We start from the raw sequence: 23,554 nt of genomic DNA, 5'->3' as shown, positions 1-23,554 counted from the left end.
AGTGCCATCTCAAAACCTGTAGGAGATTGGCTTACATTTAGATTTCTATGACTGGTTGTGTTAATATGTTTAAATTCTGAGGAAACCCCTTCACTGTCTCTTAGACCTGCAAGACTAGCTTGTGTTTCAGGTTGTGTTCATTAGCTTGTTAAAAGGAAGGGCTGCAGATAAGTTGGCAGTGATCATTTTATCTCTTTGGTCCCAACTATGCCAATTTAATAAAATTCCCTGTATCTAAAAAAAAAAAATTAACAGGATGTGACTTTTCATATAAGACATACAGCCTGGAAAATTTTGTCCATTAAGTCTGAAGTGTATTAAATCTAGGTCCCCAAACTTGAGGGCTTACTGTACTTCTTTTGCAGCTCTCTCAGCACTGGGCACATATACTAGAAGGTCCTCGGGAACTTCTTGCTGGTTGATTGAAGAACAAGGAGGGAGGTTTGATTTCAAGTCAGAGGTTCCTTTACTGACCTCCAGAGATGCTTCAGCCCCACCCGGTTGTTTGCTGATGCCTTCAATTCCTGATCTGGCCAGCAGGCCCAGGTATGTTTTCACGTGGTGCTCATCTGTTTGACACGACTATCTAACTATGATATTTACATGCAAACTAAATGCCAGGGGCTCTATGCCCTCAGGAACTTGGGTGAAGACAGACAAAACGCTATTTTTATGGCTTGTGGTCAGGCTTCCCAAAGTTTCTGTTATTTCTGGCAAAAATTTCCTTGTGGTTCCAAGTCTTTACTTCTGAAGCTCCATATGCTCTAGTCTAAGCTATTCTGGATGCCTTCATCTGTTTACACACATGCACACACACTCCAAACCAAAACCAAAACCAAAACCCTACCAGTGGTCAGCAAACTGTGGCTTGGCAAACCGCGGCTCGCGAGCCACCTGCAGCTCTTTGGCCCCTTGAGCGTGGATCTTCCACAAAATACCGACTTCTGCACATGGGCCACGAAGTTTCAATCGCACTGTACGTGCGCACCCGCACCTGGTATTTTGTGGAAGAGCCACACTCAGAAGGGCCAAAGAGCCGCATGTGGCTCTCGAGCCGCAGTTTGCCGACCACAGCCCTACACTAAGAATTTTGTGGGTTTGATCCTTCTACTGTAGACTTGAAGGTCACAGGGAGCAGACTCCATTAGGAACCAGCAGGCTTCCCCCATTGGACAGGCTCAGACCTTTTCTTTCTCTTCCTTCATCTACATCAGCAATATCTTCCCCCTCTCTCATCCCAAACCATCTAACCAACTACCATATTCTCTGTGTGTAGGGGTGGGTGGGGGGGGTGTCTCTTCTAGCATTTATGAAGGTACTATCCTAAACAAACATTCTTCTCTTCCTAAGAGGAATTCTAGCAGTCATTTCTTTAATATGATAATATTCTTCTACCTAATAAGCTACAGAAGTCCCACCTAGATTGTCAATGACTGGAAAATAGACCCTGTACCTTATGGTTTATTTATATCCTCCATTCCATCTGATATAATATAGGGCAGGGGGGCACTCACTATACATGTGATGAATTAAATTAAATTAAATTAGAGGCCACAGAAAAAATCTGGGAGGAGACTGGCAGGTACCCTTTTATTAAAAATGATCAGAAAGCCTCTGGAAGAATGTAGTGTCACCTCCCGAATGGCCCAGGGTAGAGATAGAAGGGAACGAGCCTGACCTACTTGGGATAGGCGTGACAATAACCACATGGAACCAGGAGGAAGCTGTGTGTCTATGTTGTCAGCACCACCTGTGTTCCCATTTTCAAACCACCATTTCCTGTGGCAGAAACTCCAGCTTTCCCTCTTTTTTTTTTTTTGCTCAGAAATGGAGTGAGGCCTCTCAGGATGCTGATGCTCAGAAATCAGACCCAGGTTGTTCAGGGTTCACCAGCCTCATTCTTCACTCACAAAGGAACCGTATTCAGAATTCTTAAACAGCAGGTTCGGTACATTCCCCGCACACACCCTCCCCGCTGCCTCTTGGAGAGAGCTGAGCAGGCTGATGGAGAACCCCTGTGCCATGAAGTCTTTATGAAGGGTACTTTGCACGAGTCTCCACCTTTTGGTCCCTCTACCCTATTGGCTGTGGCTGAAACGAATAAGTTGGCCTGCAGCCATGCCTCCAAGAAAATGCTGGAGGGCCTTTCCCCCAAACCCTGGAGGTCTGCTGACAGAAACACAAAGCACCTCTCTCTCCTCAAGTCCCCACACCATAATCTTTAAGGGAGATAAACAAGAAAACAAAGACGAATCCGAGAAACAAAGGTGGCTTGTAGTTCACCCCAGGAGCTACTGCGATGCTAAAGTAACGGTCTGAGGATGCCAGATCTCTTTCCTGCCTTTCATGTGGTTCTGTCAGCAAGGCTGCCTGCACCGTGTACATCTACTCAAAGAAGTCAACCATCTTCAGGAGATGTCTTCTTGTCGGTGGCAGTTTCCACCCAGAACTGGGGGTGGGGGAAGGGTGCTTACCGACCATTTACTAATTTAAGATCTGAGACCATCCAAATAAAAAATTTTATGGAGTTCACAGCTTCCAAAAAAATCCCTCACACCTGCCTATCCCACCCACCCAGCATTGTGTTGCCGAGGCTTCAGTTGTGCCCCCGATGCCAGTTCCCCCAACTCTTCCATGGGCGAGTCTTGTCTTGTCATTTGACTGCCCAGGTAAGGACTATGTTTCTCAGCTTCCTTTCTAGCAGGTGTGGCCATGTGACAAGGCTCTGGTCCCTGAGCGGTGCCCAGGCTCCACCCTTCCTCCATCGTTGCCATGGTTGCCGGACTGGGAGGAACGTGAGGGACCTGCCCTGTGCGTGAAACATCTAGGTGACCGTGACAGTGGGAGCTCAGTGTTGGCAGAAATGGCCTTGGTAGAAAGGGGGAGCCCTGGGAGCTCACTGGCAGGTGTCAGCTTTTTCTGCTGCCGAACTAACCTAGACTTGCTGAGCCACCTCTTTGCCAATCTACCGAAAAGGGTCTTCTTTTCCAGAGGAGATTCCAGGGGCATTTTCTTTAGCTGAATTATGTAAGTTTTGTTACTCATGGTAGCATAGACACAGCTATGTCAGAGCACAGTACTGAAGGATGGCAGCAAGTCACCCTGTCCAATGTTGACCCATGCCAACATGCCTTGTGTGACACAGTGAGAGTGCTTGGTAGCACACCAGGACTTGGACTTTGCAACAAAGACCCTTCAGAATGATAGACATTAAGAAGTTTCTTACCATAAAACACTGAGATGGTCATTGGAATAAGGATGATTATATTACTGGGCACCTGGACAAATGTCACTAGGAAAAAAGATCCGAGGGAAGAATATGTTCTCTGCCATTTAGCTTGAGTGCTGATTTTACATCACGCTTGGTCTCCTTATACTATTAACAGCTCAGTGTTGGCAGAAATGGCCTTGGTAGAAAGGGAGAGCCCTGGGAGCTCACTGGCAGGTGTCAGCTTTCTCTGCTGCCGAACTAACCTAGACTTGCTGAGCCAGTGAAGGGACCCTCATACCCCATCACTTCATGCCAAGTCTGAAGTCTGGTAAACTGCCACTGCTTTGGTTCCGGCCTCACCATGTCTTGATGGATTGCTGCAATAATGGCCCCTCCCCCCTAACTTCTTTCTTCTTCCTCTTCCCTGCCCCAGTCTATTCTCCACACTACTGGATTTTCTCTGAAATGCAAACCTGATCATGTTACTCTTCTCAATCTAACTCTTTATTAGTTATCTTAGCTTACAGGATAATTCAGAACAAGCGACCCTTCAGAATGATAGACATTAAGAAGTTTCTTACCGTAAAACACTGAGATGGTCATTGGAATAAGGATGAATATATTACTGGGCACCTGGACAAATGTCACTAGAAAAAATGATCCGAGGGACAAATGTGTTCTCTGCCGTTTAGCTTGAGTGCTGATTTCACATCACGTTTGGTCTCCTCACCCTATTAACCATTTTGGATTTTTCCATAATGAAAGTGAAAAATGTCTTAAAATTACTGTACTCGTTGTAGATGCTGAAGGGACCTTCATACCCCATCACTTCATGCCAAGTCTGAAGTCTGGTAAACTGCCACTGCTTAGGTTCGGGCCTCACCATGTCTTGATGGATTGCTGCAATAATGTCCCCTCCCCCTGAACTAATTTATTTCTTCTTCCTCTTTCCTGCCCCTGTCTATTCTCCACACTACTGAATTTTCTCTGAAATGCAAACCTGATCATGGTACTCTTCTCTATCTAACTCTTTATTAGTTATCTTTGCTTACAGGATAATTCAGAACAAGACCCAGCTGTATCTGCTTTTCCCTCTCCCAACATCTTTTTTTTTAAAACAATCTGTGTGGGTAATTTCTTTTTATTTTTCAAACCCAGTTTGTCACATCCTCTGTGGTGCGCCTTTCGTTTCCCTGAGACAGCGATAATCACTCCCTCCTCTTTGCTACCTTGCCCATACCTCTGTTTTGTACCCATCACCCTGCACAATCCAGGATAATTAGTTATCTACAGAGCTATCTCCCTCCTTAAGGACCTAAAACAGTGGTCAGCAAACTCATTAGTCAACAGAGCCAAATATCAACAGTACAACGATTGAAATTTCTTTTGAGAGCCAAATTTTTTAAACTTAAACTATATAGGTAGGTACATTGTTATTAACTTAATTAGGGTACTCCTAAGGCTTAGGAAGAGCCACACTCAAGGGGCCAAAGAGCTGCATGTGGCTCGCGAGCTGCAGTTTGCCGACCACGGACCTAGAACAATGCTGGAGCATAGTAGAGCCTCAATATGTTTTGTCGAACTAAGCACAGTATTTTAGAATTAGTAGAATTCATTTGCAAACACAAATCAATGAATTAGTAAAACTTTTTTTGTCTGTATTTAGTCAACCTGGTGCATTGGGAACAGCATGTGGGAGCTGCTTCTGACATGCTGTGGTTCCCTGTCCCTATAGGCAGGGGAGGGGAATCCCTACTTGTGTTATGGATTGAATTGTGTTTCCTCAAAAGTGCATATGGTGAAGTCCTTAAAATGTGACTTTATTTGGAGACATAGTCTTTACAGAATTAATCGAGTTAAAATGAGGTCATTGGGGTGGTGTTATGGGCTGAATTGCGTATGTTGAAGCCCTAGCCCCCCAGTACCTCAGAATGTGACTGTATTTGGAGAAAGGGTCTTAAAAGAGGTGATTATGTTCAAATGAGGCCAGTAGGGTGGGCCCAAAGCCAATCATACTAGTGTTCTTATAAGAAGAGGAATCTGGACACCCAAAGAGAGACCTGGGATGTGCATGCACAGAGGAAAGACCACGTGAAGACATAGCAAGAAGGTGGCTGTCAAAGGGCCCTGATCGCCATCCAGGCCTAGAGACCCTACCTGTGCATGAATTTCATGCACCGGCCCTCTAGAGTTCTTATAAGAAGGGGAAATTAGAACAGAGATATGCATGGAGGCAAGACAATGTAAAGAGACATCAGAAGACAGCCTGCTATTAGCCCAGGAGGGAGTTCTGCAACAGATCCTTCCCTAACGGCCTCAGATGGGACCAACTGTGCCAACACCTTGATCTTGGACTTGCAGCCTCCAGAACGGTGAGACCATACATTCCTACTGGTTAAGCCACCAGATCGTGGTACATTGTTGTTATGGCAGCCCTAGCAAACTAATACACCTTCACCTTTGTAACCCTTATGAGCATTTCTTATTAATGTACACACCAACTGAATTAGAATATCAACTCTAGAACGACCTTCCCCAGCTCACCCTTTGCATTTTACAGATGATAGAACAGAGCCCCAAGAAAGTGAAAGGGCTGCCCCGTGCAGGGTAGTTCTCTAGGATTGAGCTGAGGCCCTGACAGGGCTTTTCCCATGGCGCCTTGCGTCTGCTTCGCCTGCCTCTCCACAGCTTCCAGGAACCTGCTTCAATACTCGATAAATCTGGTTCAGGCCAGTGCATACTTGGTCCTGAAACTAGCTTAGATGGATATGAGCAACTTTACGGTGTTTTTTTTTGGACTGTCCTGGGTCAAGTGCCCGAGTAAAAGCTCTAGGGCCTGCCAAGACTTTGGAATGCACTAAAATTCCTATCCAACCACATCGAGAAGCATGAAAAGAGTTCTTCCCCTTTTTTGAGATGGGCCAGAGAGGGCTGCTATGACCAGAGAGGGCTGTGCAGGGTTCAGAGCCGCTGCTTCCTCAGCCCCAAGGAAAAACGGCAACACATTTACTGTGATTTATCAGGCATTTTAAGTGTGTGATGTCTTCCACTGGTACCTGTGAGGGTTCCAGGGTCGGACAGCTCAGCTCTGTCACTTGCTCTGTGTGATCTTTTTATACTTTTATTTCCTGATCTGTAAGTTGGGGATACTTGGTTGCTGTGAGGATTAAGAGGATGCTACATGACTGGCATAGAGTAAACAATGAAGACCTGTGAGTTATGATTTCAGAGAAGGAATCTAAGTCTTGGTTAAGTGACTTACCTTTGTAAGCAAAAAGGGCAGGGTTGGATCTGGGACCTCTGGGGCCATGTCCTGTAAACTCTACTGTCTTGGTCCCACCGGCACATTCTGAATGACTGTGGCCAGGGAGAGGGGCCTGAACTGGGAGACAGCCTCTGAATGTCGTTGGTGGGCAAGCAGCCAGACACATGTCTAGGCGGGCAGATGACTGACTTGCCATGAATGGCTGGGGAGGCAACACCTGGTGGGTTCAGTCCACCAAGGAACCGGACTGGAGGCCAGGCGGGATTTTCCCAGCAGTTCATGTGGGAATACCCAGGTGAGTCTCTAACTGGAGATGCTCTAATGAAGTGCATAAACTGGCTGGCTTTCCCTGTCTCTCCATCCCTGGTCATTTGGAAATCCTTCCACGTAAACTCCAAACCTACTGTGGGAGGAGTCTCCTTGGAGATTCCCAGGGGATGCACAGAGGGCACCAGCAATGCCTTGCAAGGCCAGCACCCGGTTCTCTGTCCCCGAGACAGGGACACAACATATGTTGGTGAAAACAGTCAGTGCTTATCTTCTTCCCAACTCCCAGGGCCTAGGTGGGCTTGCTTAATCAGCCCTCTGCTCCTTTCGAAAACAGAATAATGGTGCTTTTCTTTCTAGTGAAGGAGCAATCAGAAGATCTAGGTGCTGACGCTGCCATTTATAAGTTGAAGAAACTTGAGAAAGGTAGCTAAATACCGTGAGCTTCAAGTTCCTTGTCTGCAAAATGAGGATGATGCTGGCAAGGTTCTTGTGAGGATCAAAAGAGACCATAGCAAGTGCCTTTGCAATGATCCAGTGCTAGACCATTTGTCATTATTCCCACACTTCCCAGTCCAGGTCTTCCTCAGAGAGCTGACTCCCTGAATCCTCTTACCCGCTATGGAATCTACAGTCAATTCCATGAAAGTGGTCCTTCATTACATCCTGCTTTTCATTATTGAGCAAATGTTTTATGTCTTATCTTTATAACACGCTGCTGGAGAGCAGATCACATGTCATGTGTATTCCCAATTTCCTACAGCCTAGGACCAGTGGTCGGCAAACTCATTAGTCAACAGAGCCAAATATCAACAGTACAACGATTGAAATTTCTTTTGAGAGCCAAATTTTTTAAACTTAAACTATATAGGTAGGTACATTGTTATTAACTTAATTAGGGTACTCCTAAGGCTTAGGAAGAGCCACACTCAAGGGGCCAAAGAGCCGAATGTGGCTAGCAAGCCCCAGTTTGCCGACCATGGGCCTAGGTGATCAGTAAGTACTTATTGACGGTATAAACTGTCCCACCATTGGTGGAGCAGGGATGTGGGAGTCAGTACCTGCCACCTGCACCCCCTCACCCAGCCACCCCTGCTGACTGGAGCCAACGCGAGAGGAGAGAAGAAGGATCGTGACTTGGAGACCGGGGCTCTGGGTCTGCCTCCATCATTTCTCATTGGTTCTCTCAATTGTGAACTGAGTGGAATAATGCCCGCCTCGTCATGATGGGCAGAGAGCACTCCCTGAATACACATGGGAGGCTTTTATAAACTAGAGAGAAAATGTAGCGTTGCTACCCAGGTAAAGGCCGTGGCTATAGAAGCAGAGTGATTGGTCCAGGTGGGACTGAGCCCATAGCATTAAGGTGGCACACTAGCCACCACTCACCTGAATAGGAATAGGAGCTGCAGCTGGACCACGGGGTGAAGGTCTGGGAACGGTTGCTGATGGGGTTGCTCGCGGTGCAGGTGTAGTTATCGTCAGCGTGCTGAGGGCCGAGGGTGAGGTACAGAGGGTGGGAGGCATTTGCTGCACTTGGCGGGTGGGGGCCTGCCTCCGTGCTCCAGCCGTAAACCACGTGGTCCCCCTTCTCCGCCATGCAGGCCAGCATCAAGCTGCAGTTCCCATTCTCCAGAGTCCAGTTCAGCACTTTAATTTCTGGGGTGGAGACCTGCTCTGTCATAAGGGGAGAAAGGGAGTCATCACTGTCATGAGCCCCCTGAGATTCTGACTTCATCTTTTTATTAGAAGAAAATGCAGCCTCGTGTCATGTTCCCTCCCAATGGGTCTGCAAGTGTGACTTATTTCTAGCAGGGACCTACAGGTCTGCACCATCCCTCTCTCCCCACGTGCTCCTTGCCTGGACCACCGTGGGATAAAATAGAGAAGAAAAAATTGTCTTTCAGTGGATCCCCTGGCCTTCCCTGATATGCCTGATTTGGGTTGCTCTGTATTCTATCTGTGGAGTTTGCAGTTAATAAATGCCCCACAGGTTTAATTGTCATTGGCTAAAGTATCACCTCCAAGACCTAAAAGAATGACTTTTCATGGTAGAATTTGAGTGTGTGTGTGTGTGTGTGTGTGTGTGTGTGTGTGTGTCCAGTGCTTTAGAATGTCTGAAGTAGAGGCCTATTGATCTATCTCACTTTAATGCCATGCAATCGGCAAGGGAAAGGAAAACGTTTTATTTATTAAAGGCAACTACTATAGGACAGAGTGTGTGTGTGTGTGTGTGTGTGTGTGTCCAGTGCTTTCGAATGTCTGAAGTAGAGGCCTCATTGATCTATCTCACTCTAATGCCATGCAATTGGCAAGGGAAAGGAAAACGTTTTATTTATTTGGCAACTACTATAGGACAGGCACAATGCTGACATTTTACATTCATCACATTCTTTAATCTTCCTAAAAACTTTCTTAAAATTACAACCCTTGTTATACTTATTCCCATTTTACAGGTGAGGAAACTAAGTCCCAGGGAAGTGGAGTGCCTTTCTAATGTCACCCAGCTGATAGGCAGCCACGCTAAGAGCTGAACCTCGGTCTGTCTGACTGAAAAATCCAGCTTCTTCCTTCGACTTGAGAATATCATGGCTGCAGAGACCATATTTTCCAAGGAAAGAATTTGATCACGAAATGTGACAAGATATCACAAAGGCAGAGTGAACTGTTCTGGAATATGCATGACGTATAGCCTCCGCGCTCACAGCAACCTGCGCCAGGACCACCATGCGATTGATCAGGACTCCCGGGTACTTGCTGGAGGGCTGGAGGAATTCTGCGTACACTGTTTGGAGGAAAAGGAATTCTAGGGCAGAGAAAGGGTGAGGAGGGTATTTCTGTCTCTCCTGTAGGGACCTGTGGATTTCAAAGAAATGCTGAGGAGTAGGTGGAGCTTCCTGTCCCATCCTCAGAGACAAGGCAGCAGGACAGCCCACATGGTGGTAGGGCCCATGGGAATTCAAGAAAACTTCTGAGCCTGAGATACAAACTGGGTGCCTTCAAGAGGGGCTGGGATTAAAAAGGCTCAGTGAAGCACTGGCCTCAGATTCAGATGAACCTAGGCCAGTGATGGCGAACCTTTTGAGCTCGGCGTGTCAGCATTTTGAAAAACCCTAACTGAACTCTGGTGCCGTGTCACATATAGAAATTTTTTGATATTTGCAACCATAGTAAAACAAAGACTTATGTTTTTGATATTTATTTTATATATTTAAATGCCATTTAACAAAGAAAAATCCACCAAAAAAATGAGTTCGCGTGTCACCTCTGACACGTGTGTCATAGGTTCGCCGTCACTGATCTAGGTTCTAGTTTAATTCTGCAGTTAAGTGACTTTATAACCAGAGCTTTTGTTCAAATGAGAAAAAGTTGCCTCTTCCCCCAGGAAAATGCAATGCTTGGCCAGGGCACAGGGCTTGGAGGATGGTGCGTGGGCTGAGTTTCAGCTCTCCTCCTCCCACCACCCACACAGATGTGTGAAAGCTTGTACAAACGGCTTCTCTGGATTTCAGTCCTCATCTATGAGAGGTGGAGCTTGATCAGTGCTATTCAAACTTTTAAAAATCAGGGGGGAAAAAGCCACCTTTTTAAAAAAACAAAATCTTACTTGCAAATTGAGACTCTCAGGGCTCCAGGCCCCTGGCCCACAGGCAGCTGTGCTCTTTTCCTTTGGTGTGGGAAGCACGGGACTTGGTTGGAAAGTCTGTAAGGAGGATTCTCGGAAAGGTCGGAGGCCTCTAGGGCAGTGGTTCTCAACCTTCCTAATGCCGCGACCTTTCATACAGTTCCTCATGTTGTGGTGACCCCCAACCATAAAATTATTTTCGTTGCTACTTCATAACTGTCATTTTGCTACTGTTATGAATCGTAATGTAAATATCTGATCTGCAGGATGTGTTTTCATTGTTACAAATTGAACATAATTAAAGCATAGTGATTAATCACAAAAACAATATGTGTTTTCCGATGGTCTTAGGCGACCCCTGTGAAAGGGTCGTTCAACCCCCAAAGGGGTCGCGACTCACAGGTTGAGAACCGCTGCTCTAGGGAAACCTTGTTGAAGGCGCCAGACCCCGACTTGACTTTTCCAAACAAGTCTGAGCCCCCGGGTGTTTTATTGGAATCTATGTTTAGACTTCAGATGTCCTTGCTTAAAGGACACTGCAGATGCATGTGTTTTCTCAAGGATGCTTACCCTGCTGTTAGTATCTAGAAGTTAATTTCAGTTCAAGCTGTTGCTACAATAAAAGCCTAAGAAGTCAGGCAAATGGGGCTGTCTGGTTCCTTTAGCCAGGCAGTCCCTTAGCCCTCTCTTTCACAGAAACATGTGTCAGAATAATCATTCATCCGTCACTCAGTGTCTGGTGGTCAGCCCCAGCACTTTGGGAAAGTGGGGTCAGGGTGACTATGCTAATCAGCTACCACCAATGTACAATTCGGACAAGAAAGATTTTTGAACCTAACGCTTCCTTCTAAAGTACAGTTTAAATACCCCCGGACTAGGTGATCTTTCATGTGCTCCCTCTTCTGACTATTCTTTGCCTCTGAGAGAAGCCTTAGTTCTTAGGCAAGGGACCATCATGGCCCTCCAGTGTGGAGAAGCAACCATTCTTACCATAGAGCTTCAGCTGCAGGCAAAAGTGCTGGACTGAATCTGTTTTCTCCAGGGTCATAGTGTACCAGCCCTCATGCTCCTTTTTGCTTTCCAGGATCTCCAGGTTCAAGTTTTCCTGGTAAAACTTATAGCCATCTTCCAGGTAGCGTGAAGAGCCTTCTTCTGGCAGATCAAGAGACACGATTTTCTTACTGGACCTGTTTCCCGGTGATTTTGCCCATGTGATGAACATGTGGATGCTCTTGTTCATACTCTTACTTATCCCTTCAGATATCAGGGGCAGCAGCACACTGCTTCCCAACTGCCCGAAGATGGTTGGGCAACCTGTGGGAGGAAGAAGAAGACAGTCCCTTATTATGGGGGCCTTTGAGAATCACATGGTGGTCAGGATCCCTGGGAATTCAAGGGAACCTCAGAACCTAAGAGATACAAACTGGGTGCCTTTGAGAGGGGCTGGGATAAGAAAGGCTTAGTAAAGCACTGGATGGATTCAGAAGAACCTAGACTCTAGTTTAATTCTGCAGTGAAGTGACTTTATATCCAGAGCCTTTGTTTAAGTGAGAAAAAAGTTGCCTCTACCCCCAGGAAGATACAACGCTATGCCAGGGTGTGGGGCTTGGCGAGTGGTGCGTGGGTCAGGAATGGCAGAGTAGGCTTTCCAGGCCTTAGTGATCTATAAAGACTGTCAAGAGGGTCCTGCTGTATTTGTAATATTTCAGTGGAAATTTTAAAGTTACTTATTATAGAGCTGTATAAGCTAACTAGGACACTGGGTTTCTTTGACCTGGGAGGGAATTCTATCAACTGAGATTTATAGTTAAGGCACCTAAGGCATAGAGAAGTTAAATGACTTCCTGAAAATCACCTAACTGGTAACTGGACTGGAATCCAGGTCTGGTAATTCCTTCACCAGGCTTCTCACCACTATGTACTCTGAAGGATGGATGTAGGGAGCGGCTATAGGATTAAGCCTCCTTGGACTGACCTGTGGCAGGGCCACAAACAAGTCCCAGCCTGGAGGGCAGAGCTCTCCTAGCATAATTAAGCCTGACCTTGCAGCCCTCCCTAATTCTTTCTTAAGTAGCGAATGGGCTGTGGGAGGTGCAGCAAGTGTTGCCAAAACAAGAACATCTGTATACTTGTTAATGCTGTTATAATCAGACTATAAAATAAAGCATCAGATCGCAGGCTGGATCTCTCTGTGTCCTCATCCAGGCATGGAAGATCCTCCAAGCCCCAGTTGTATTCTCTTCGTCTGTCTTCTTTAAATCCTTCACTGTCCCTCCTCAGGTTCACCCTTGGCCATGCTGGCATGGCACAGATGGAGAGCAACTGGAAGTGATTCTGAGCTCGTGAGCCCAGGAGACCAAGGTTACAAGAGTGTCATTTCAGACAATGGAAATGAGAAAAGTCTGAGGAAGGTGGAGTCAGGGAGGTTTTGAGCCCAGTGTTGAAACTGTGGTTTCCTAGCCCTCCCTAAACCCTCAAGATAGTTAATCATGTTGAGGGTAAGAAATTATTTTATTTTTCAAAAAAAAAGTGGAGCTGTCCTGGCCAGTGTGGCTCAATTCCTAGTCAAAGGCATATGCCTGAGTTTCAGGTTTGATTCCCAGCCTGGTCATTGCACATGTGGGGAGGCAACCAATTGATGTATCTTTCTCACATTGATGCTTCTCTCTCCCCTCCCCTCTTCCACTTTCTCTTAAAAAAAAAATCAATGAAAAAAAAAATTCTCGGGTGAGGATTAACAACAACAAAAAGCAGAACCAACAACAGCTGTAAAAACCCCAAACCGTTCAAACCAATTTAAGGGATCCCACTGTTGACTATTTAACACATCTTCTCTCCTCAAACCCACAACCTCAGCTGACGACCCTGCTTCCGATTTCACTGAAGAATAGAAGAAATAAAAAGAGAACTTCCATTAATTAGCACCACCAAGGTGACCTACCTACCTGGATGGGTTGCCTATGCTCCCAGGGAAGGCTAGCTTCCTCCTTCATGGAGCACTCACCTACTTCAAGGCTTTGTTCCTACAATTGCCCCACCCTTCGCATCATGGGTTTTATTGTGATTTGATATGTGTGGGTTATTTCCATTAACACAACATACCAACATGTGATTTTACTAATCTTAAAAAAACCATCCCCTGATCCCAGGTCTCTCCCCAGCCATTTCCCCATTTCTCTATTTTTCATGATCACCAAGTCCTTTTAGGTGTGTATCTATTTTCTGCCTCCATTTCCTGACCCATTTTTTTTTCTTGTACCCACTCCGAACAGGCATTCTTCCCTCCTGCTTCCTGGAATCACTCTTGTCAGGGTGGCTGTACATTCCATGACTCCAGGTCACTTTTCCATCCCCCTCTTGCTGTCTCAGGAGCACCTGACACAGTACATAACTCCCTCATGAAGCACTGTCTTTCCTTGGCCTCTGGAACATTACACTCTCCTGATTTTCTTTCCATTTTATTGGCTGCTCCTTCTCAGTCTTCTAGACTGGAACCTTCTGCTCTTAAAAACCTCTAAGTATGGGAGCATCTCAGGACTCACACTCAGACCTCTTCTTTTTTCCCAGTCACACTCATCCAGTTACACAGTTCAACGTCTTTCTGGAATGCTTAGAGATATCTTTCTCACCCTTCACTGTACTCCTCAGTATTTAGAGGTCTAAAGGCATCTCTAAGTTACCAAATGAACTTGATTCCAAAGCCCCTTCCTCAAACTACTTCACAATTCCCCGCACATTCTCAGGCAGAGATACTGGAATCATCCTTGACTCCTTTCTTCCTCATACTCCACTTTCAGTCTAACAGCAATTCCTCTTGGCTGTGCCTTCAAAATACATGTGGCATCCCAGCTCTTCCAACCTCATTTGCTTCTACCACCATCATCATTGGCCTGGGCCCCGCCATTGTCTTCCAACTAATCTTCTACGTCCGTACGATGGACTGGGTAATCTTTTAAAACTATGCCCAATGTTGTTTCTACTGCTTTTCAACTTATAGGGCTTTCTAGCACACATCGAATAGAAATTCATAGTCCTTGTTCTGGCTTCAGAGACTCTGGCTAACCCAGCCCCTGGTACTGCTCCAACTCCATCTCCTTCCCTCTCCCTGCTGTGTGCTCTCTGCACTATGGACATCCTGACTCTGGCTGTTTCTTTACTCAAGAACATTTCTAGTTTGGAACTTTTGCATCTCTCTCTCTCTCTCTCTCTTTCTCTCTCTCTTTCAGTTTTTCTTTTATATATCTGGATAGCTCATTCCCTCACTTTATTTTAGGTTTCTGATAAAACATGATCTTTTCTGTGAGACGTACTCTGACCTCCTTGTCTAAAATAGCCCCCCCCCCAAAATAAACAAAATAGCATCCCCCTTCTTGTTGTACTTATCACTGTTTTAAATATTGCTAATATGTCAATTTTGAAAAAAGAATGCTGTCCTTGTTGTTTAATTGATGTTAGATTGTATATTTGTTTATTTTATTTTTTGTCTTTCCCACTAGGATGCAAACTCCTCAAGAGGAAGAATCTTGCCAGAACCGGTTTGGCTCAGTGGATAGAGCGTCGGCCTGCGGACTGAAAGGTCCCAGGTTCGATTCTGGTCAGGGGCATGTACCCGGGTTGCGGGCACATCCCCAGTAGGAGGTGTGCAGGAGGCAGCTGATCGATGTTTCTCTCTCATCGATGTTTCTAACTCTCTATCTCTCTCCCTTCCTCTCTGTAAAAAATCAATAAAATATATATTAAAAAAAAGAATAAGAGGAAGAATCTTATTTTGTTCATTGCTTTGTCCCTAGGACCTACCACAGTGGTTGGCACACAGTAGGCTTTTAATGAATGCCTGTTCAATTTATGAATGCCGAAAGCCATGTCATCTGACTGGGATTTCTCTTATTTAGCCTTGCCCAATAGATAACTGATCTCAATAACGTAACCATGCTAATGTTCATAAAAGAAGGAGCCCATGACTCAGAGAGAGAGCATAGATTGTTCTAGTTGATAAGAAAAGTCAGAAAAGAAAAATAAAAACGGTTTGCTTAAGTGATGTAGCCACCTAGAAAGACACAATTAACTTGTGATTAATATGGGTGGTTGGGCCCTGACCGGTTTGGCTCAATGGATAGAGCGTCGGCCTGATTTCTCTTATTTAGCCTTGCCCAATAGATAACTGATCTCAATAACGTAACCATGCTAATGTTCATAAAAGAAGGAGCCCATGACTCAGAGAGAGAGCATAGATTGTTCTAGTTGATAAGAAAAGTCAGAAAAGAAAAATAAAACGGTTTGCTTAAGTGATGTAGTCACCTAGAAAAGACACAATTAACTTGTGATTAAGATGGGTGGTTGGAAAATTGGACAAACTGGCCGAAATGTTCTTGATACTCAACTATCCTGAAATCCTAAAGCTGTGAGGGCCCAGATAACATCAGACTAGAGATTAAAGATTGGAGGGAGGGGGAGAGAAGGGGAAAAGCAATCTACCTCGGCCAGCATCAGGATTAGAGTGGCTGAGACTCATACTTATTGAGGAAAAGTGAGAAAGGCAGTTAGGCATTTGCTTTTTAAAAATATTGCTAATATATTAACTCTGAAAACAGAATGTTCTCTTGTTGTTTAACTGAAGAATGCTGGTGAGGAAAGCTTGTTGTTTAGCTGAGGAATGCTGATGAGGAAAGCTGGTGTTGCTCTTGGTGTTTTTACAAAGATAATTTGTGAAGCATGTTGCAAGCACCCTAATGAATGCCTGAACGTCCAGATGACGTGGCAGGTACAGAACCCAAGAAAGTAACCTCTTGCATCCTGAACTTAAACTTCTTCATATAAAGGAAGGATAGAAAATTAGAACCATATGTGCAAGAAGAAACATCCTGTGGAGTCCCCTGAAATTATGTACAAAATGTTGGGCAGATAAGCATGTGGACATTTTTTCTGGGAACACATCCATAAATGTCATATCTCAAAGGGGCCTGAACTTCAAAACAAGATTAAAAGTCACTCGCATACTGTCTATATGTTTAGACCAATTTGGACACGACGAGGAAAGAAATGAAAACGATTCCCCTTCTCGCACCATAACCCTCCCCCATCCCATACATCTCCTGTGTGCCCCTACCCCCACCTAACCCAACCCCCCCTGCACCACGGTTACAGTAAAAACTCAGAATTGATGCAGAGTGGGGAGGAGGGGACAAAGGATGAGAGAGGGAGTAGAAAAAAAAATCAAGGAAAGGAAGTAGGAGGGGAAAGTGGAAAAGAAAAGAGGGGGCAGATGAGAAAAACAGGCTGAGTGGTTTGTGCTCACTCAGTCATGGGAAGTGGAATCAAAACTTGGTTAGGAAGAGACCCTCGCAGCCCACAACCACAAAAGAATGATGAGGTAACAACTCTGTGTGTGAGTGACGGGGGGCCTTGAAATCATCGCCACCTGAGCGTGAGTGGAAAACAAGCGGGACTTTAAAGAGGGTGACACAGGCCTTCAGCGGAGTCCCCGCTCCCGAAGCTGCTGCCTGACGGGTGCTTTCCGGGGGTCTGTGATTCAGTCATTCCTGTTTACCAAGAGGGCCTGGAAGGAACACGTAGCTGTTAGCACCGACTCATTTTCCTTCCAGGGTCACTCTACTCAGAAACTAGAGTGATTCACAGGGGCCATGGATAGTTTCCTGAGATCAGTAGCATGGAACCAACCCTTTCACATGACGGGATTCTGCCTAATGAGACCCCCACCCCACCTCACCCAGTACGTTCACAGGCGCTGGTAGCATCTTGCTACAGCACTTGTTTCAGGTAGAGAAGAGGCAGGACTCACAGAGCCTCACAGTTCCTACGGCAAATCTAGGGCCAGAAAGAAAGGATAATGTGCCCAGGGCTGCTTTTTCAACTCTAGTCCCACCAGCCGTCCTCCGTTCCCAGTCCTCGGTGCTGCTGGGTCTTTCTGTCCTGGAGAATCTGTACTCGCCACTCCCCAGCCGGAAAGCCTGGTACCACCCTGTGTTTGCCTGGCTAGCACCTTCCATCCTGCCCCTGCCTCTGACACCAGGGTTTCCTGCCGTGTGCTTCCTGTGCCCCCTGCCCCTCTCCTTCATACCAGTCATCATGCTTTTAACTCTGGTTCAAGGCCCATCATCTTTACTCAGTTAGAAGCTCCCAAGAATAGGGACTGTGACAGCCATGTTCGCTGCTGTAATCCTAACTCACTTGGGACATAGTAGGAGCTCAATAAATCCTTGTGGCCTGATAATGACACAGCTGAATGAGCTAAATGAATGAACAAATGAACTAATGACAAGAGTTTAAGTTCTCCTCTCTCCAAAAGAAGAATATACTCTCTTCATCTTTATAACATCCTTAAGAGATGTAAAATGGAGAGAAATGATGGGGACCCTTCTCCCCACTTGCCAGGTGAGGAGATGGAAGTGGCTGAGCTATGAACCTTAGGTTTCGGGGACAACAGACCATTGACCATTTTCTCTGAACACTCACACACCTCACTTCTACATTAGTGCCCTCACCTAGAGTACTCTTTTCAAGGCCTATAACAATCCAACCTGCCAGACACATATATTTGGAAGGACATGAAAGAAATTGGTAATAGAGTTCCTCCATGAGGGATAAGGAAGGGAGATTTGTGTCCATTTTTCACCCCATTGTATTGTCGAAGTTTTTTAGACGTACATGTGATACTCTTGCAATAAACAAACCTGTAAACCAAGTTATTAAATGAAAACTTACACAATGAAAGAAGTTTCTATCCACTTTGCAAATTCTAGATCAAATACTTCCAAATGCCCTCTACTTTCTTCTATGATTTTATCAACTTTTCTCATCTTTTGAAAATTCTTATACTTCGATTCATTTTAATTCAATTCAAGTCAACTCAGACACTTCAATTATAGATAGCACATTCTAATTTTTACCGTGGGACCTGGATACAAATTTTAGCATTTCCTCCTCTCCCTAAACACAAGTTCATCCAGTTTTTCATTGAGGCCTCTGGAGTCAGGCTGTGTGACCTCAGAGAAACTTTGCTACACTACTCTGTGCCTCTCTTTCCTCTTTTATAAAAGTACTAGTGGCCCAGTGCATGAAATTCATGCACATTAAAAGGGAATTAATTAGAGGAAATATTTTAATGTTGCTATTTGCCCTTTCTCTATAATAGAAGTGTCAGAGATGAAAGAAAATTAGTAAAATGTATATGAAAATCTTCCTCCTGTCAGAGTCTGGGGCATGCCGCGAGACCCAGAGTCAAGTCCCCGCCCACCTGCATGCACTATGAAATTGCGCAAGACCCAGACCTGGCCGGCCTTACCCCTGTCAAGCCCCTCCTGGTGGAGGGCGCAGCCTCAGGTCCCCTGGCACACCCTCAGGTCCCCCTGCCTGGTGCCAGGGTGGGGGGCCTGGCCTCAGGTCCCCCGTTAAGCCCCGCTGGGCTGGGGGCTGCGGCCTCAGGTCCTCCAGCCCAGTGCCAGGGTGGGGGGCGCAGCCTGAGGTCCCCTGGCCCAGTGCCAGAGCGGGGGATACAGCCTGAGGTCTCCCTTCAATCCCCACCGGATGGGGGGTGCAGCCTGAGGTCCCCCATCAAACCCCACTGGGTGGGGGGCACAGCCTCAGGTCCCTTGGCCCAGCTCCACACAGCCTCAGGTCCCTGCTGCTCGCTCATTTTGGCTTGTTACGGGAACCCCGCCTCAGCTGTGGGTGCAGCCATCTTGTGTTACAGGAACCCTGCCTCCACTGTGGGCACAGTCATCTTGTGACGGCGTGATGGAGTGAGGGTCAATTTGCATATTACCTCTTTATTATATAGGATAATGGTAGTAACAATTGAAATATATCTCTTAGGGTTGGCCTGAGAATTAGATAAATGATACACATGAAGCACTTAGAACAGTGCCTGGTAAGTAGTAAGCAGAGGCACATGCTGTCATTACTCAGTCCACAGACATGTGTGGAAGAGCTCTCATGGACCAGACTCTGTGTCAGGTGCTGGCAGAGGCTGTGTTTGCTCATTTTGCTCCCCCCACACCTCTCACCGTGCCTGCCACATCATGCATCCTAATTACATAGTTGCTGAATGGGATGGTCCAGGTCAATCTATGATAAAACAAATAGCCCTGATGTTTTGGTTTCCAGTCCAGTGCTGGAGACAGAGATGGTGGTGGCATTATTAAAGCTTTTGAGAAATAAAAGTGCCCAGATCTACATCTTGAGATAAAATGGGCCCAAGACTGTTATATACACAGGGTTGGACCAAGTCTAGAACCCACATTTACTTGTCCCTCATCTCCCCCACCCCCCATGTGTGGAGAGGAGGTGGAGAGGACCTGCATGAAGGAATAAAACATGCTATTGGGGTAGATTCATCAATTGTAACAAATGTGCCACTCTGGTGGGGGATGCTGATAATAAGGGAGGTTGTGCATGTGTGTGTGTTGGGGGGGGGTAGGGAAAAATCTCTGTACTTCTGCCTCAATTTTTCTGTGAATCCAAAACTATTCTAAAAATAAAGTCTATTTTTTAAAAAGTACCATAAGGGGAATGGAAAATTCACTTTATTAAGGGAAGGGCCATGAACTTAAAAAAAAATCTATCTATATATAAAAGCCTAAGCCACCAGAATGAACGGTCCCCATGATGCTCACTGACCACCAGGGGGCAGACAGTTAATGCAGAAGCTGCCCCTTGGTAGTCAGTGCGCTCCCATAGCCAACCTCCCCCAGCCAGCCAACCGCCCAGTCCCTCCGCCTGGCTGGCAGGCCCCGATGGTCCAATTGGGGCTGGCCCCTGGGCTGGGACAGGGAATTGGGGGTGGGTGGCAGCAGACGTGGCCCCTTTCCCAAGAGGACTGAGGGCTGGCTCCTTCCTTGGGGCCGGTGGCCAACCTCCCATGCTCTGTCTCTCCCCACTGCCAGCAGGGCCTGATCAGCCCGCCACCTGCCTGCCATGGTGGAGGTGTGGTGGCAAGGGAAGGAGGAGGGGGGAGGCGGGGAACTGTGTGGCAGTGGGACGCCGACAATGGTGGCGTTGATGTCTGTTCCTTCTGCACCCGGCCTGGCCACCATTGCCTCCTCTCCAGCCCAGCTCTGATTGCCAGCCAGGCCTAGGGACCCCACCCATGCATGAATTTCGTGCACCAGGCCTCTAGTGTGTGTGTGTGACACACACACACACACATACTAATAAAAGAGTAATATGCTAATTAGACTGGGTCAACCGGACATCTTACGGTCATCCAGTCCTCCTTCCAGACAAAGCCACAGTGGCTGGGGCTGAGGCAGAGGCTGTTAGGGGCCATCAGGCCAGCAGGCAGAGATGGTTAGAGGTGATCAGGCAGGTAGGCAGAGTGGTTAGGGGTGATCAGGCAGGCAGGCTGGTGAGCAGTTAGGAGCCAGCGGTCCCAGATTGCGAGAGGGTGCAGGCTGGGCTGAGGGACCCACTCCCGTGCACAAATTTCATGCACCAGGCCTCCAGTACATAGATATTTCAGAAAGGAAAGGAGAGGAAGAGATGGAAACATCAATGATGAGAATCATTGATTGGCTGCTTCCTGCATGCCCCCTACTGGGGACCAAGCCCACAACCTGGGCATGTGCCCTGACAGGGAATTAAACCATGATCTACTGGTTCATAGGTCGATGCTCAACCACTGAGCCATGTGAAATTTTTGATTTTTACAATTCTGACTGGGAATTGGAAGGTGAGCTGAAGGGAGATGGGAAGGGGAGGTGGTACTGATTTTAGAAGAACTGGGCTTCTTGGTTGGGTGACTCTGTCATGGCTGATCTGTCCCACTTGCAAAACATTTCTGTCTGGGCTTTATTGGGGTTTCACAGAAGGGTGTGTATTTAAAAATAAATACACTGTAAAAGTGGTGTGCATATTTCAGAGAAGACAGAATGGAAGGAAGGGAGCCACTGCTGATTGGGTAGACACACCCTAGGGGGGCTGGGCTGTTACTCACTAACCAGTGACCTCCACAGTCTTGAGTGGAACAGCTGTCAGTAGCACCTGAGACGTCATGTGCCAGGAGGCAAGAAAGCACAGAAATGAAAAACCTTACCACAGTCACTTGGAGGTGTTCTAAAAAGGAAGGAGTTGAAAATAGGCTGCACCCAGGAAGGCCCTTCCTGTGAATCAGTTTGGCTTTCTGAGCCTTGAGCTCAGTTATTCCTCTCCCAGACACCGGGCAGCAAGAGCCACGGGTCTGCCTGATTCTGAGGAAAAGTGGGGCTAGGAAGGTCTTTCCACCTGGGAGTCTGGCAGCCCCTCTGGTCTCCCAGGCATGTCTCTGGGATTTTCCTGGAGGAGTCCATAATGGATTTACTGTCTTGAAAACCCCAAGCACAAAACACACGGAGGCTCCGGATCCCCCCCACGCACACTTCAGGCTGCCTCCCACACTCTAATTAAAGTCCCAAGGCCTTTAAGCTGAAATGAGACTCACCCCAATACCCAGTGAACCCAAAGTTCACTTCTTGCTTGGCTTTTTCTTTCTCAAATACCTTTTCCCACAGCCCTGATGCTACCAAACAGAGAACACCAGCTAGCCTTCAGAAGGCAAGAAAGACAGGGGCAGAGCCCCGTCCGAGTGCTCTGCCGTGTGACTGGCCAGCGCTGAAGCTGCCCCGACCACTAACTGTAACCAGAAAACCAGAAACCCTGGCCTCTCCCCTCTTGCTGCCTTGGAACCTTCTCTTCCAGGAAAGTAGCCACCAGTACAACCGCACTGTGGCCACTCTGTTCTCAACCAAGTGCCTGGGATTTTCGCTTCTACCCTCTCTTCCCACGACAGTCCTCCCTTGTTGTTGGACCATGTTTCTGACCCCTTCCAGGGCCAGGGTGTGGGAGCCATTTTCTCCCAGAGCCCCGTCTCCCCATCTCAAGCTCTTAGCCTGGGTCTTTGCCAGAAGGACATCACACAAAACCACCCACTCAACCAGGACTGACCAGAGCCTGTCACCGGAGAGGCTGGTCTAGAAGGTGACCTGTGCCTCTGGCTCAGAGCTCCCTTTTTCCTCGGAACCCGGGGCACAGGAACTCACAGTGTTCCTTCCCGTTCGAAAGAGGCAGATGAAACTCCCAGCCAGTCCCTAAGGAAGAGGCAGCTGAACCACAGCCCCTCGCCACCGCGCCTCCTGCCAGTCCCCGGGGCTAGCTGACTCCATGGCAAGTAACACCAGGGCTCCAACCCTCACACACGGACACCCACCTGTTCCACAGCTCCGGTCACAAGCCAGGGAGAGAAACAGCAGGACGTTCAAGGGGAGAAGCCCCTTGGGATCCATCCGTGAAGAGAAGGAAGGAGCTTGATGAGAGGAACCCCGGGCGGCAGCTGCTTGTAAACGGCACGGCAGAAGCGAACTCTACCGGGCAGTCCTGCCTCTGCAGACTAGACCAGGCATCAGGAACCAGCAGGCTTCCTGTCTTAACGGGACTTTTTGATCTAGCGAATTGCTCATCCCCCTCAGGCCTTAAATCACTTTGTTGTTCCCAAGAAGTCCGAGTCAGGTGCTTAGACCATAAAGCCGGGAAAGGAGCTGTGTGGTCACTTTGGCCAAACCCTGGTACAACCGCAGAAATGTGCTCCCCTATTAGCTGTCTCCAGGAAAGGGGCCACCAAGATTTCTGGGCAGTTCTGAGTGGTAACTCTTCCTAGAGTTCAAAGGAAAGGAAGTTTTGTCAGATCACTCCCAAATTTGGGTAAGGCAGGTCAAGTGGAACGTGGATGACTGAACTTTAATGAGTCAAAGGACCTCTTATTTCTGATTTGTTCCACAATTTCAGAGAACACCTCTACATGCAGGCAGGTCCCGGTGTCAAAGTCGTAGAGAGGTGGGTGGGCAAGTGCAGATCAGTCGTCAGAAACCCAGCTTCCCTGCTGGGTACAAGGTGGTAGCATTTAGTGAGCTCTGTGGTTGTTTGGAGGGACCGCCTTTATTTTTGAGCTTGTGTCTAAATTTTTTTTTAAATATATTTTATTGATTTTTTACAGAGAGGAAAGGAGAGGGATAGAGAGTGAGAAACATCGATGAGAGAGAAACATCGATCAGCTGCCTCCTGCACACCCCCTACTGGGGATGTGCCCGCAACCAAGGTACATGCCCTTGACCGGAATCGAACTTGGGACCCTTCAGTCCACAGGCCGACGCTCTATCCACTGAGCCAAACTGGTTAGGGCATGTGTCTAAATTTTTAT

General features: G+C 47.0%; 1 protein-coding gene across 1 annotated transcript in view; it reads right to left on the bottom strand.

Moving 5' to 3' along the window:
* SLAMF1 (signaling lymphocytic activation molecule family member 1) overlaps window positions 1–22,726 on the bottom strand; it is a 46,450-nt gene extending 23,724 nt beyond the window's left edge. Inside the window, exons 1-3 of the mRNA XM_014547315.1 lie at window positions 22,568–22,726; window positions 11,359–11,682; window positions 8,133–8,420 (exon numbers count right to left, since the gene is read on the bottom strand). Coding sequence (XP_014402801.1) covers window positions 8,133–8,420; window positions 11,359–11,682; window positions 22,568–22,643 — 688 coding nt within the window. The 5' untranslated portion in view covers window positions 22,644–22,726. The remainder of the gene's footprint in view (window positions 1–8,132; window positions 8,421–11,358; window positions 11,683–22,567) is intronic.
* Window positions 22,727–23,554: the final 828 nt, after the last annotated feature.

Source organism: Myotis brandtii, unplaced genomic scaffold (genome assembly GCF_000412655.1).
Source record: "Myotis brandtii unplaced genomic scaffold, ASM41265v1 scaffold1120, whole genome shotgun sequence".
In the NCBI taxonomy this organism is placed as follows: domain Eukaryota; kingdom Metazoa; phylum Chordata; class Mammalia; order Chiroptera; family Vespertilionidae; genus Myotis; species Myotis brandtii.
The sequence above is the reverse complement of the archived record's forward strand: the minus strand, read 5'-3'. Positions and strand labels throughout refer to the sequence as shown.